Below are 14,034 nucleotides of genomic sequence, written 5' to 3'. Positions count from 1 at the left end.
AAAAGCAGTTCTTAAATATATATATATATATATATATATATATATATATATATATATATATATATATATATATATATATATATATATATATATATATATATATAGCTCAATAAATCGCGAAGTAGGTGTAACGAAATCTGCATTGTCATTTAGAATCCTTCTCTCCATAAATGGTTAGCTTTGGAATAATCTCATTTTCTTTAATAAGACTCCGAGACTTCATTTGAGCCTTCACACACAGTTTTGGGACAGTGTAAAGCAACCATTGATGACAACCGCACCCTATAGGAAACCAAAAAATAAACAAAACAAAAAGATATCATAGAACACTTGACACTTACTCTCTCCATAAAAGGATTGGAAGCGGATTTTTTGAAGCTTCGATAAAAAGCATTCCGTTGTAGCTTTCACGATGGCAGATAAAAATAAAACGATATTCCTGTGCTATGAAGGACGGCAAGGCAATAGATGTACGAGTATTTGACCTCCCATACTGACACAGTCCATGAGGCTACCGGTATGACGATATCAGAAACGTGTGGGCTAGAATGATTTATAGCCGAGGACAATGCATCTACTGCTCAACTGCTCAACTTCACACTTTGGGCATGTCCGTCACATCTCTCCTTGACGTATCATGTCTTCTATGGGCAGAGAAACATGCGCCCAACCTTTCTCAGTTTTGAAATATTCGCCAGCAGTGAAAAGTAAGAAGTAGATGTGAAGTATTAGGATAGTAAAATATTCCAAGCCTTTCTCAGCTTAGGAATAATCGACACAAGAGAAGAGTAAGAGGTAGAAGAGGTGATATATAAGGATGGGGCAACTGAACAAACCTCTTTCAGCTTAGGAGTATTATCCAGCAGAGAAAAGTAAGAGGTGGAGGCGAAGTATTACTTCAGTGAAACATACCAAGTATTTATTTGCTTATTAATACTAGCCAGCAGAGGAAAGTGAGGAGCACAAGAGGAGAAATATTACGCAAACTTGTGGGCAGAGAGTCATACCAAGCCTTTCTCAACAAAGGAATATTAGCTAGTTAAAAAGACAGATAACCAGAAGTAAAATCATAAGCAAACTTTTGTCTCCGACTGCGTGGGAAGTGTTGCTACTGGTCAACGGTGGTGCTGAAGAAGAATGCCTTCACGGGACGGCACTGATACAGTCAGGCGACCTCACCGTCCGGTTATACGAACATCTCTCAATTCCCTCCATATCTCTTTTTTCCTAGTGACATTCTTTTTTATTATTATTATTCTGACCGATGCCAAATATTCAAGTTAGAAAGGCCTCTCGTACTCATGGGATTATTCAGGCTATATATGACTTCCAGTTCGAAAAGTCTATACTAAGCTGAAAAAAAAAAAAAATCGTCGGTTGAGATGGTATGACTACGAAGACCCCACTCCCCCTCAAGGTCCCGCGGGTTACATGGAATTAGAGTTGGAATGATGATGATGGTACGATGATGATGATAAACAGAATGCATTGAGATGATGATGATGATGATGATGATAAACTGAGTACACTGTGTTAATGATGATGACTACGATGATGATGATGATGGTAAACAGAATCGCTTGTACACTAGATGAGAATAATGATGACGATGATGATAACGATAATAAACAGAATACATTATATATTAGATGATGATGATGATGATGATGATGATGATGACGATAAACAGAATACATAATGCACTAGTTGAGAATGATGATGATGAACCCTCGTACACACTATCGACATCTTACGAGTCACAGGAATGTCAGATAAATTAATTCAGAGGCAGGACGGGTGGGAGAGGCATGGAGATATTGGGACGCATTTATAAACCCTCCTAAGTTAAGGTGTACTTAAGATCGTTTTTGTATACGTTGCCTCACGATTCGTCTATATATCGTGGTTTGCCTTCAATCACATAGCTATTTGGTCACATTAATATTAACTAGTATTTCATTCTGAAGTGTTTGTTAGTTGTATGAGGGAAGACAAACCCATATCCAAGCAATCTTAAAATAGCCTAACCTTAGGATGTTTCGTCAATTCAGTTTCTTGAGGTATGGAAGGCATCCCCCCCACACACACGCAAGGGGCAATTTTGACATTAATATTAACCACTATATAATTTTGAAGTGTTTGGTAGTTGTATGGACGAGGACAAATACAGATTCTAGTAATCTTAAACAACTTAAGCCTAGGATCCTCAGTAAATACAGTTTCTTGAGGTATGGAAGGCACCCCCACACACACACACACGCACCGGGGCAAGTTTGACATTAATATTAACCACTATATAATTTTGAAGCTTTTGGTAGTTGTATGGACGAGGACAAACACATATTCCAGCAATCTTAAAAACAGCTTAAGCCTAGGATGCTCAGTATATACAGTTTCTTGAGGTATGGAAGGCACCCATGGAAGGCATCCCTCTTCCCAATACACCGGCGCGCGACACACCGATATTCCGGAACCCGAGCTGTCGATATTGTGATGCGTCATGATGCCTTGGCGCCAGGCTGATGATGACGGGATGTCTGTACCATCACCCTGTCTCAGCCTGCCTCATCACCCTGGCTCACTCGCTTTCTTGCTTCGCCTTGCCTCTTCACCCTGCCTTACCCGGTTTCTTGCGTCGCCTTGCCTCACCACCCTGTCTTACTCAACTTTTGGTCTAGCCCTGCCTAACCCTGCCTCGTACTCTGCCTAATAACTTGTTTCACTCTGCCTCACTCTATCTCACATCCTGCAGTCATACCATTACCAACTCTGGCTCGCCGTTAACTACCTCTGCTTTTCACACTAGACCAGGCAGTTGATGTTCTAGTATCTGTTCCTGCCTCACCCTGTCTTACCTATTTCATTCCTACCGCAGTACTATACCATTCCCTGTCTCACACACTGCATGATATTCTATACTTTCTCACCGTACATATGCACACTGGAAGGCATTTCACTGGGAGAGAGGAGGGTTGAAACTGCCCTGATCTCCAAATAATTGCTACTAAATAATGTATAATGCACGAATATATGAATGTACTGTATACTGTATACAAAAATATATGTGTAAGTAATTTCTGTGCTTTTACTCTCATCTTCAGATTAATATTCACTCGAAAGCTGATAGTGAATAATGAATATGTATCAGACAAGACCAAAACAATAAATCACTTTGTCCTCACACACTAAGAATATCTTCTTATTGATGCAATGATTCGAAAAGCTTTAACTATATTTCCTTCAAAGGCACCAATGCACCACCCGCTAATACCAGTACACCAGTCCTGTATGAGACAGCCCTAGCATGTATTCAGTATGGACGGTGGGTGTTAGCGCCGAAGTGGTAACATGTAGAGGTGTGCTGTAGGCGGTATACAGGGTCATTATCAAGAAGAAGGAGAAAAATATGCTTCAGTATTTACGGGAAAAATGTGTTATCCAGTCCCAATTTTCGCTTAGTACACGACATGCAGCAGTCGAGGTTACTGCTGGTTGAACAGGAATAAGGACGGTACAAAATACCAGGCCTGCGGTGGTGCTGTAACACCGTGCAGCTGCAAGTGACCACTAATGGCATCGCACATCACCCCGATCCGCCATTGCTTGTCTAGTCTTGCCTGGGGTGCGCCGATCCCTGATGTTGCTATTTTCTTTTCATCGTAACTTAGCCTAGATTTTCGGTCATTTGCATACCGTAATATCTTACGTAGTTCACTAGCACAGACAGTACTATGGTTCTGCATGCAATCCATAGCATTTCTTCGTGATCAGAACCAAATGCTAGTGTAAATATCTTTTAATATACCATAGCATACCAAATGGAAAGATGACACAGTTAGGTCAAGTTAATGTGAAAGGGAATAGCGAGAATAGCATAGAAGTACTGCTTCCATTTTCACTTTGGGGGAAAAAATACTATTCTTTTAGTTAAATCCCTATATGATAAACTTTATTCCCAGGAAACTGTGGCAATGATTTTCCCTCGCCAGTGCTTGCCGGGGATATTTTGTGTGGGCAGGTTCATTGGCTCTGTGTTTTCCTGGCTGGGGGCGTCTCTAGTAGGTCCTGCCATGGTAAGCTGTGGCCATGCATTTACTAAAACCCCTAAGTTTAGCTTGTGTATGAGATTGCTTTGCATATACATTTGTTTTCACTCACACAGCTAAGTACATCACAATCAGTTTGATGTTGAAATGACAAGGAAGCTAAAAACAAAACGACAGGTATGACTGATTCTAAAATAATTGGTTTAAGATTAATACGTTTGTATTAATGTATACGTTTCTCATCTCTCCTATGACTATCAAACATTTCACAGTCAATTCTAAAGTTTATGTAAATGACAGTGAAAAAAAGATAACCCTCATGAATAAGCTCCAAATATATGCTGTGTGGTAGTTTTCTTGCGTATATAGTTGTTTTCATTCATGCTCTAACCAAGCACTTCAGTCATATTTGTTAATATAGAAGTGAAAAAATCTCCCCCCCCCCCAGTTTTTTTTTCAGTGACATTTCATTGTTATGGAGAGTTATTGCATGTAAAGCAAGAATGTTAAAGTATTTTTAAAAATTGTATTGTACAATCCGGCTTTGCCGCAGTGCTGACGCTGCCTCGCCAAGCATGGATATATGACCACCGACATTGTCAGTCTTGCATGACTCGTGCAGCTGAAAAAAAAAAAATCATCTGGCATTAGCTGGAACAGAATACCAAAATTGTTACAACAAGAGACGGATGAGGCATATCCTTCGCTGCCCTCCCTGATGCATTACTGTATACCAGAAAGTCCTCCATCCATTCAGGCCAAGGACGTCATTTGTAGTTCTGCTGGTCTTTGGCAGTTTTATTTAGCTTAGGAGAGCACGATATACTCTGCCCTCCTTGACCTGACCTAAAATTAACGTTTTTAAATTCTGAATATTCAGCTGTGAAAGACATTAACAATAAACTACGATACTAATCACGAAAGTGTTATGGAATGGATGTAGAGCAGTAATGTTGTCATAGTCTGTCAATGAAATATACGAAACAGGCTCAAAAAATGAAAAGAATCCCGACTAAGTTAAGATGGACGGACTGTTATGTACTGTTGGGTTCATAACACCCAGTGAACTTTCTGTGTGAAAAAAATTTCTTGTCATATGAGTTATAGGAAAGTCAGTCTTTATTCTCTTCTCCGTTTCTCCTATACCATCCACTGTTTTTTAATTCTTTAAGCAGCAGAAGCATTTCATAAGTCGAATAAAATCGCACGAAGGTAATAAGAAATAATATTAGAAATAAAATAACAATCATACTAAGTGGGGCAACACAAACCGCGATACTACCGTACTTAACACCTCAATTGTAAAAGCAATCTGCACCAACCTCTCTCCACAAAAATAATTAGAGTTTCGCCCCTTGCTAATAGTGCTTAAAATCTCACTTGGGTAATTGGATACGAATTTGGCTATTTCGGTATGTTGTCGCCTTTAATGCTTTGTTTTTGTTACTTATGGAAAGATGTAATGGAAATCGCGCGGAGACGGCAAGGAAAAAAGAAGTGACGTTAATAGCTATCCGGTAGTCCGAAATCTAGCTATACCTTTCCTAACCTAATTTAATCAAACCAAACCGCCCTAATTTAACATTGCTAGGAGAAGAGAAGCAATTTCCCCCTCCCCCTCCTACAAAGCAATCGTAAGGGTTTTGTCTGCGTATGGCTGTGTAAGGAATCGGTTAAGACCACTGTGACTGCGTGTAGAGGAACAGAATAAAATTACAACACTTGGAGGCAACCACAAAATGATTTCACTCATTATTTGTCGTGAAAAGATTGGCAAAAACAATAATATAATTTCTAATCGCCCGCTGTCGCCTGTGTATACCCATGGATATGATAAGTTGCACCATTCTGATAATAACTAGACTGATCTAACTTGCCCCAGCCTAATCTAACCTAAACTAAAGTAACCCAACCTTTACCTAACCTAACCAAATCAAATTTTTACCTAACCTAACCAAAAGAGCCTAACGAAACCTTATCTACCCTAAACTAAGGGAACCCAACCTTTATCTAACCTAACCAAATCTAATCCTTACCTAACCTAACCAAAAGTAGGTCAACCTAACGTACTCTTACCTAAGGCAGCCTAGCCTAAGCAGAAACAGAAAACAATAATAAGGGATGCGTCTGAGCACCATCTTGTCAGAAACAGCTTTCGGTCTTCCAATAAAGATATTTATCTGTCTGCATATCTATCTATCTCTTTCCTGGCTTCTTAATCCCGTAAGGGGTGGTTACAGACAAATTGGTTGCACATCGTTTTGTCCTCTGCCGTTTGGTTGCCCTTCCCCTAACTCACACCTCACTTTCTTATATCTTTCCACTTCCTCCTTCCATCTCTTCCTTGGTCTCCCATTCCTCTGATCTCCCTTCACCTCACTCACATACAGTGTCCTAGTCCGTCTCTTATTCTCCATCCTCTCGTAAATATACCCTTGTGATAAAGGTACAAATTCATCCTCGCACTGGAAAACAAAGCTAATCTTTCCGTCTAATAACAACAAAGTAAATCTGTCACCCAGGAAAAATATAGTAAAGGCCTCGTCTGCATGCAGCCCTGGAAATAATAGATTGTGGCTATTCCGGTGTGGAATTTGTGTGAACCGAGTTAGGGCTGCGTGAATCATTGTGTGTGTGTGTGTGTGTGTGTGTGTGTGTGTGTGTGTGTGTGTGTGTGTGTGTGTGTGTGTGTGTGTTTCCAGTCCTGGGTCCTCAGGTCGTATATATAAATTATCCTAAACAAAGTGGTTGACTGGAACGTGTTCACTAGACGGCACCATTATAACTGGTCGGTGGAGCTGTCCACTTACACGAACTTCTCTCAGCTTCCTGCCTATCGCCCGAAGGGATAGTGGTGGACTGTAAAAGAAGTGCAGCTTCAATTAGCAGTCCCCTGGGTTCGCGTCCAGACAAACGTGGGTCTATAATACTGTCCTAACGAATTCACAGGCTATATTTGTCTTCATAGCAATTAACTGATACTATATAAATACAATTATATAAATATACATATAATATAGGGTGACTGCGAGCGAGTGAGCGCAGCGAGCGAAGCGAACAAGAGTAGCTAAGAGATGTTTACGTTCAGCTGAGAAACATGCGGCCCGACACGACACGGCCCGACCACTATGGTTTTCAGAGGGTAATAATTTTTCTACTATGTGAGATAGATAAAAGATTCTTTCAGCAGGTAGTAGATACATTCAATACATTTTGTTTTAGCTATATATTTACTCATGAGACCAAAGAAGCCCTTTGGAATCCTAGCTTTCCAATGGAGTGAACCGAGGGCTTCAACAGACATGCTCCACTATGAAATCGATTAAAAGTACAGATTTCCTGCTGTAACACTGCGTTTTACTGAGTGAATTTTACAGTTAAATATCGGATATTATCCTCATAATTTTACACGAACGTTTATTCTATGTTCAGGCGATGAAATCAGCAGGGTTGTGTGTGAGAGAGAGAAAACATGGGAGAGTAAATATTATTGCTTAATTTGTTATTGTTCAACTACCTTACCAGAAATGGTGAAAGTTTACACCAAGATGAAATTGTGATGATAAGCTTATGTACAAACGCTCGCCCGCTTGTCACGCGCTCACAAAGCTCACTTTACTGGTCCTACACTCTTCTAGGTGCTTAGTCGTGTGTTGTGGAGGTGTCTTAGTCAGCGTTATCAATATGTAATTTGTATCATTTATTTATTTTTTAAATCCAACTTCCAGCTCCACACCCATATCAGCAGACTGGGCCGTCCCTGCAACACATTATATGAGTTCCAGCGACGCGATATTTGCGAACAACCCTGTATATCGCAGTTTGTCACTCCAGTTTAAATGTGAATAACTTTTTAACAGCAAGGGTGAAGACAAACCTATGTACAGGCAGTCTTGTGTACAATGTAAACTAAGAAAAGATAATAAATACAATCCCTGATGGTGAAGATTTTGGTAGCTGTATGACTGAAGAGAAACATATACGCAAACAATCTCCTACACAGATTAGGCTTAGGAAAGTTTATAAGTAAAGGCCATGGATACCAATGTAAAGATATTCTCAGTCAGGTTAGCAAGGTGACTCATTCGGAAAACTCATCTCCCGGTCTTTGTGGTTGGCAGTAGCCGAGCCCGAACCCCCCCTTTTCTGTTGCCCAGTTCACTTTTATTTTCTTTACTTGTCTTTCTTTCCTTCCTCCCCCACAAGTAAGTTTTTCTCTGTTTTCCTGTTTACTTTCCTACTCTCGTTGCCACACATCTGTTTCATCTGTCCAACCTTTCTTTCTTCTCGTTCCAATTACTGGACCTAGCGGCTTTACTCTTCCTCACACTTTTCTCTTTCTGTCTCCCCCCTCACACACACACACACACACACACACACACACACACACACACACACACACACACACACACACACGTGGTTTATACTTCACTTTCCTTCCAGATCTCTTAACTAGATGGCGTGGTGGGGGGGGGGAGAGCCTTCCTTTGTCTATCCTTTTCTCACACACGTTAATTAGATCTTAGAAGATTTATTTCTCACACCTATAGCCTCGTCCTCCTGTTACCTGTATTTCTTATATACTCCTCTCTCTCTCTCTCTCTCTCTCTCTCTCTCTCTCTCTCTCTCTCTCTCTCTCTCTCTCTCTCTCTTTTCCTTTCCTACGCGTGTCCACAGCCTAAGCCAGCACCTCCTCTATCAAGTCAGGTATTGGAATTTATCGCCACTTTATATGTCCGCTATGTATCTGGTTTCCTCAAGCGTTTACTCCATCAGGCACCCATTTTCCACCCTTATGCATGTTTTCGGTGCTCACCATCCACTCACCAAGTTTTCCTGTCCTACCTCTAAACCCAGTCATTACAAAGACGTACTATCTCTGTTAACTGAGGGTGTCCACTATCCACTCTCTTGATGCAGTGTTAGATAAACCACACCTTGACATTGCGGCTTGTAAGTGGTCTCTTCATCAAGCTCATATTTTCCTATTCGTCCCCGCCCAGCAGGGGTTAGAGGACGGGTATTGTTTTCACTCAGTTTGTTCTGTTTGATTGTCTGTCTGTTCATAACTTTACGCAAACACTACTCTTGCGATTTTGACTAAAATTGCAGAGATGATGGGCTATTACCCTTTGATCAACTGATTAAGTTTTGGGCTAAATTGGTCCAAGGAACAGGCTGTAGGCCCAAAAAATGTAAAAAAAAAAAAAAAGTTGTTCTTTCGCCATATATATATATATATATAAAATCGTCTGGTGTTAGTGTTCATAAAAATGAAATATTCAGTGCCCGATAAACATATAATCGATGTCTCTTCCATTGTAGGTTTCTGCAAGCTAAAAATAACACAATGGATGACAGCCGGATTGAAAGACAAATTCCACGTTTTGTATCTAATAGACCGAGGAAAGAAAACGCTTTGATTAGGATGTAATGAAAAAAAGTGTCAGAAATGAAAGGATAATGTAAACTGAAACACAACAGATTTCGAAAGTTGAACATGTATATACGAGTGCAAGAGTGGCATTCAAGAATATATATGATACCTTTCCCTTAATATGCCAATAAGAAAGAACCAAAGGTAAAAGTTCGTAGAACTGTTGTTTCAAAAAATAAATAAAAGAAGAAGAAAAAACAGCAAGTCAAATTCAAGACCCGTACTTTTCGAGATGTCTGGACACATTGCCTTTTAAAGACTTATGAGTCACAGGCAGAGGGAATTAAAGACTGAGGAATACATACTCGAACATATAAGTTGGTATTCCTAAACAATATACTTATTTTCATTCTCTCCGTTGTGCATATGGAAACTAGCATTCCCATACCATATGCATTTCTTTTGCACACCCACACTCTCGTTGCGGGAGGACCTGGATCACATTTTAGTAGGATCCCATAATCATTGTCCCATCGTACAAAAATACAAGTGTCTCTTTATTACAGTGTTTTCAACCCCCTCGATATTTCTCGCCACGATCCAGGTCTCAGTGATGCTCTTACACACTTACGTGAGTGTCCACAGTCAGGACAGCCCTCCTCTTCCACCACAAAACTTGGTCCACGAGTAGCGACATTTTACAATTTTGTTCTCGGCCCTCGCCCTAGGGATTTTGTCTGTATGGTTCCACAGCGCCTCGAAGGACCATAAACCTGAAGCTATAACTGGTACCTTGTTTGAGGCAGCCTTTAGTTTTGTCCTATTCTGAGGAAAGGAGGCTTTGCCGTACAAAATTTTTCCTTTCTCAGTGTGTGTAATAAACGGTAACACTCAATCCTTATGGCTCTTTGACACCCAATCCTTATTGCTCCTTGGACTCCAGGAAGGCCCAGGGAGTAAGAACACCAGAAGTTCGGTTACATAACCCAGGTCTTTTAGGCCGTCTGGTGGCTGCCAGGCGGCCATATTTAGGTAATGGTAGGCTTCCTGTACCAAAGGAGGAATTTGAGTTTGCTTCAAATTCCTTCATAATCTCTCGCAACCTAAACAGAAATTCAATGAAAGCAATTCCCAAGTACAAAAGACGTCGGAGTACTGAAAGAGTTTAAAACATTCCTTTTACTTTATCCTCTCCATAGGGAATAAGTTTTTGTTTTACCATCATAAAGACACACAATCTTCGGTTCAAGAACAATTTGTCAGCTTTGGAAATAACTTCTTACTTGTCTTTCCACTGACTGTCACTCCCAGTCGCTTAAATTCGTTGTGCTCGATGAGGTCAAAAATAAACGAATATTACTTTTGGCTTTCTTTTCTTCAGCTCTCTTTGGATGGAACAAATTTTGCTGTAGCTCAAGCAATGATGTTCTTTCATATGTAATAAATAAATAAATAAATTAATAAATTCTTTGCCCCACTCTTCTCCCACTTTACAAACGTCATCAACCCCATTCACCAGCATAACAACCTTACAACTGCTATCTGCCACAAAAAGTCTCCTGCCAGTATCATGAACTCCTTCACCACCACAGCAATACTCCACCACACACCTTATATACAAACCTTCAACATCCACCACACTACCTCCAACAGAAAAGCCTCTACACCACATCACATCTCTCCCCCACAGACCTCTCATCTGCAACAGTCCACCACACAACTCCACCGCCATCACAGCTAGGTCTGTACATAAGTACTGTGTAATTAATCCTTTCACCATCACAACAAACCCACAACAAACCCTGCACAACAACGGAGTCTCCACACTCAGATAAGAGCACCACAAAAATTCCATATCCACAAAATCACCAATAACACTTGAAGAACCCCTCTAGCGCAACTACTCTCCTCCTCAAGCATCATCAGGCGCTCCACTACTCCGGCACAAAATCTCAACCACTTCTTTCCACCACAAGACCCACACAACTTCATTTCTGTCACCGCTAGAAGTGACATCTACACCTCCACAATAACACTCCCACAACACCGCACCTTAAACCCATTCTCCCAAAACTTCCTTCCTCCATAAACGTTTCACCTCTGGAACATCCTATCACACAATTACAACAATACCACCACAGTCACACCACAAGTACTACTGACCCTTTCAACAACACAACACCTTATCACCTTCATTTCTTCATAGTACAAAATTCTCTTTTCCACCATCACAGCATTTGCACCATAAACCCACAATCCCACCACTTACCACTCCCTTTATAAGTCTCACAAGCCCTTCCACCAGAATGTTATACCATCACCAACCCACAACTATCACCAGTACACAATCCCTCAATCAGAACTATTCTCCCACACATTCATCATCAGTCTTTCCACCTCCTATTCTTTCAACCATAACGCTCCCACTACCATACCACATCCTCCACTACAAATATTACCAACATCACCATCATTATACCTGCACCTACCACAGCACAACCCCCCATACAGATATCACCAACCTCTCCTCCACTACACCTCTGCCATTACAACACAATCTCCACTCCATATATTACCAACTTATCTACCATCCCAATCGCCCTTGCACAAGTATAGAAACCCACCACAATTCCACCACCACACACAGCACCACGAGCTCACCACACCACCATCACCACATTCCACTGCAAAGCCACAGTCACTACCACGCCGCGCCGCCTCCACACAGGGATAAAAGCCTCCACAACTGCGTCCCTTAAATGCCTGTGTGTGAGTGAGGGCAAGCCAAGCACGTAACAACTGCTTAAATTCGATTCGCACCCATTATCTGGTTTTCTCGCCACTACTGTCACAACCTGATGAGTTTCTTGAATGATTACAGAAAGGGAATGACAGGAGGAATAGTGGCAGTTTGACAATAGGTGAAATGGAAGAGAGGACAGAAAGAGTAAAGGACGTGCTATCGACACGGCTGATGGTATTGTGAATGTTGTCAGCGACAGAAATGGGGAGTAAAGGAGTGATAGGAAAGGTGTACATAATTCTGCCTTGCACGAGCGCGCGCGCGCGCGCACACACACACACACACACACACACACACACACACACACACACACACACACACACACACACACACACACACACACACACACACACACACACACACACACACACACACACACACACACACACACACACTTGCATTCTAAAAACCGTTCAGCCACGATAATTTCATTATTAGTATATTCCGAGGCCTTAGCTAGTCAGGGTGTTAGTGTTTGCATCATCCACTCAATCAGACTATGGTTCGATCCCACCTTAGGGCGGACATTTCAGAGACTACCGAAGTCCGTCCTTATTTTTGTTCTTTCATTTTCTGACTGTGCATATTAGCTGCACATAATACTGTTCTGATGTTGGAGAGAGTCAGCTTCTGTTGGTGGCACCGATATGACCTGACGGTTCCTCTGCCCGGCTATACAACTGTGCCTTACCTCGCTCCCTCTCCAATCACAGGGGAATGGTGGACTTTAGAAGGGCTATGTATCAATATGCATTTCTCTAGGTTCGCGTCACCAGGAACCACAACAGAAGCAATATGATCCTGTACGCTGTCAACTTGTAATCTCGATATTGTTGCGAGAATAAAATCGCGGAGAATATCTGTGAGTCATATGCGAAAGTAAGAGTAAAAAAGACGGACGAAGTCGCCTTCTTACCCAAAGATTATATGAGCCTTAGTTCTGGTCTCAGGTGCTTATGAACACAGTAAGATAATAAGATGAGACTTTCTCTCTCCTCTCCTCTCCACACTCTCTCTCTCTCTCTCTCTCTCTCTCTCTCTCTCTCTCTCTCTCCCCTCACTACTTATGCACAGTCACGACAACCTGGGAGTGCAACACGAAAGCACGTAAAACGAGGGTATTTAGGCATATTACTTTAGCTCCTCCCTCCTCAGGCAAATGAGAGTCCCACAAACCCGTCCTGTTTTATTTTTCAACTTTCCACTTACTTCTGTCTGGGATTCCTGGTGTGTACCTTCATAAACTTTTTTGGTACTGTGGTGGATGTGGTGGTTAGTGTTAATTCTTAGTCTGCTTCTGCGCTGTACTTATTATTATTATTATTATTATTATTATTTAAGGAGGAGGAGGGGGGGCATTTGAGACTATGGTACACCAAGTTGCCCGAGATGGTCATTGTGATAGGGACATTATGCTACGTGACTGATATTTACACCATCGTCATCATCGACATCACCATCATCATCACGACATTACTGAGGTGAGGTAGAGTAAAAAAAAAAGGGAGGAAAAGAATGCAAATGAGAGAAGTAACGAGAGTATTCCTAGTGAAAAGGCTTATCAGTCCTTCATACTCTCACGTTATACAAGCCTTCGAAATCTTAGCTCCACCTCACAAGCGACACTAACACATTTCTTATACCACTTCTTTACAGATTCGTTTCGCACGCTGTTTGCCAGATAGTCATTTCGTCTATTAGTAAGTTCAAGCCCATTAACTCATAGACGTATCTTTTTTTTTTTTTATTCTTGTTGCCTTGTCTAATGAGGTAAAAAAGAACATGGCAGCAGTAGAAATAAGAACAGC

The 14,034-nt window shown here is 41.2% G+C and overlaps 1 protein-coding gene across 1 annotated transcript in view; it reads left to right on the top strand.

Moving 5' to 3' along the window:
• LOC145391048 (uncharacterized) overlaps positions 1–14,034 on the top strand; it is a 73,143-nt gene that overhangs the window by 19,064 nt on the left and 40,045 nt on the right. Inside the window, exon 2 of the mRNA XM_080265781.1 lies at positions 3,960–4,073. Within this exon, the coding sequence (XP_080121907.1) occupies positions 3,960–4,073 (114 nt within the window). The remainder of the gene's footprint in view (positions 1–3,959; positions 4,074–14,034) is intronic.

Source organism: Coenobita brevimanus, chromosome 16, assembly GCF_032717465.1.
Source record: "Coenobita brevimanus isolate Jiangsu-jjx chromosome 16, ASM3271746v2, whole genome shotgun sequence".
Lineage (NCBI taxonomy): Eukaryota > Metazoa > Arthropoda > Malacostraca > Decapoda > Coenobitidae > Coenobita > Coenobita brevimanus.
This window is presented reverse-complemented; position numbering and strand designations above follow the sequence as displayed.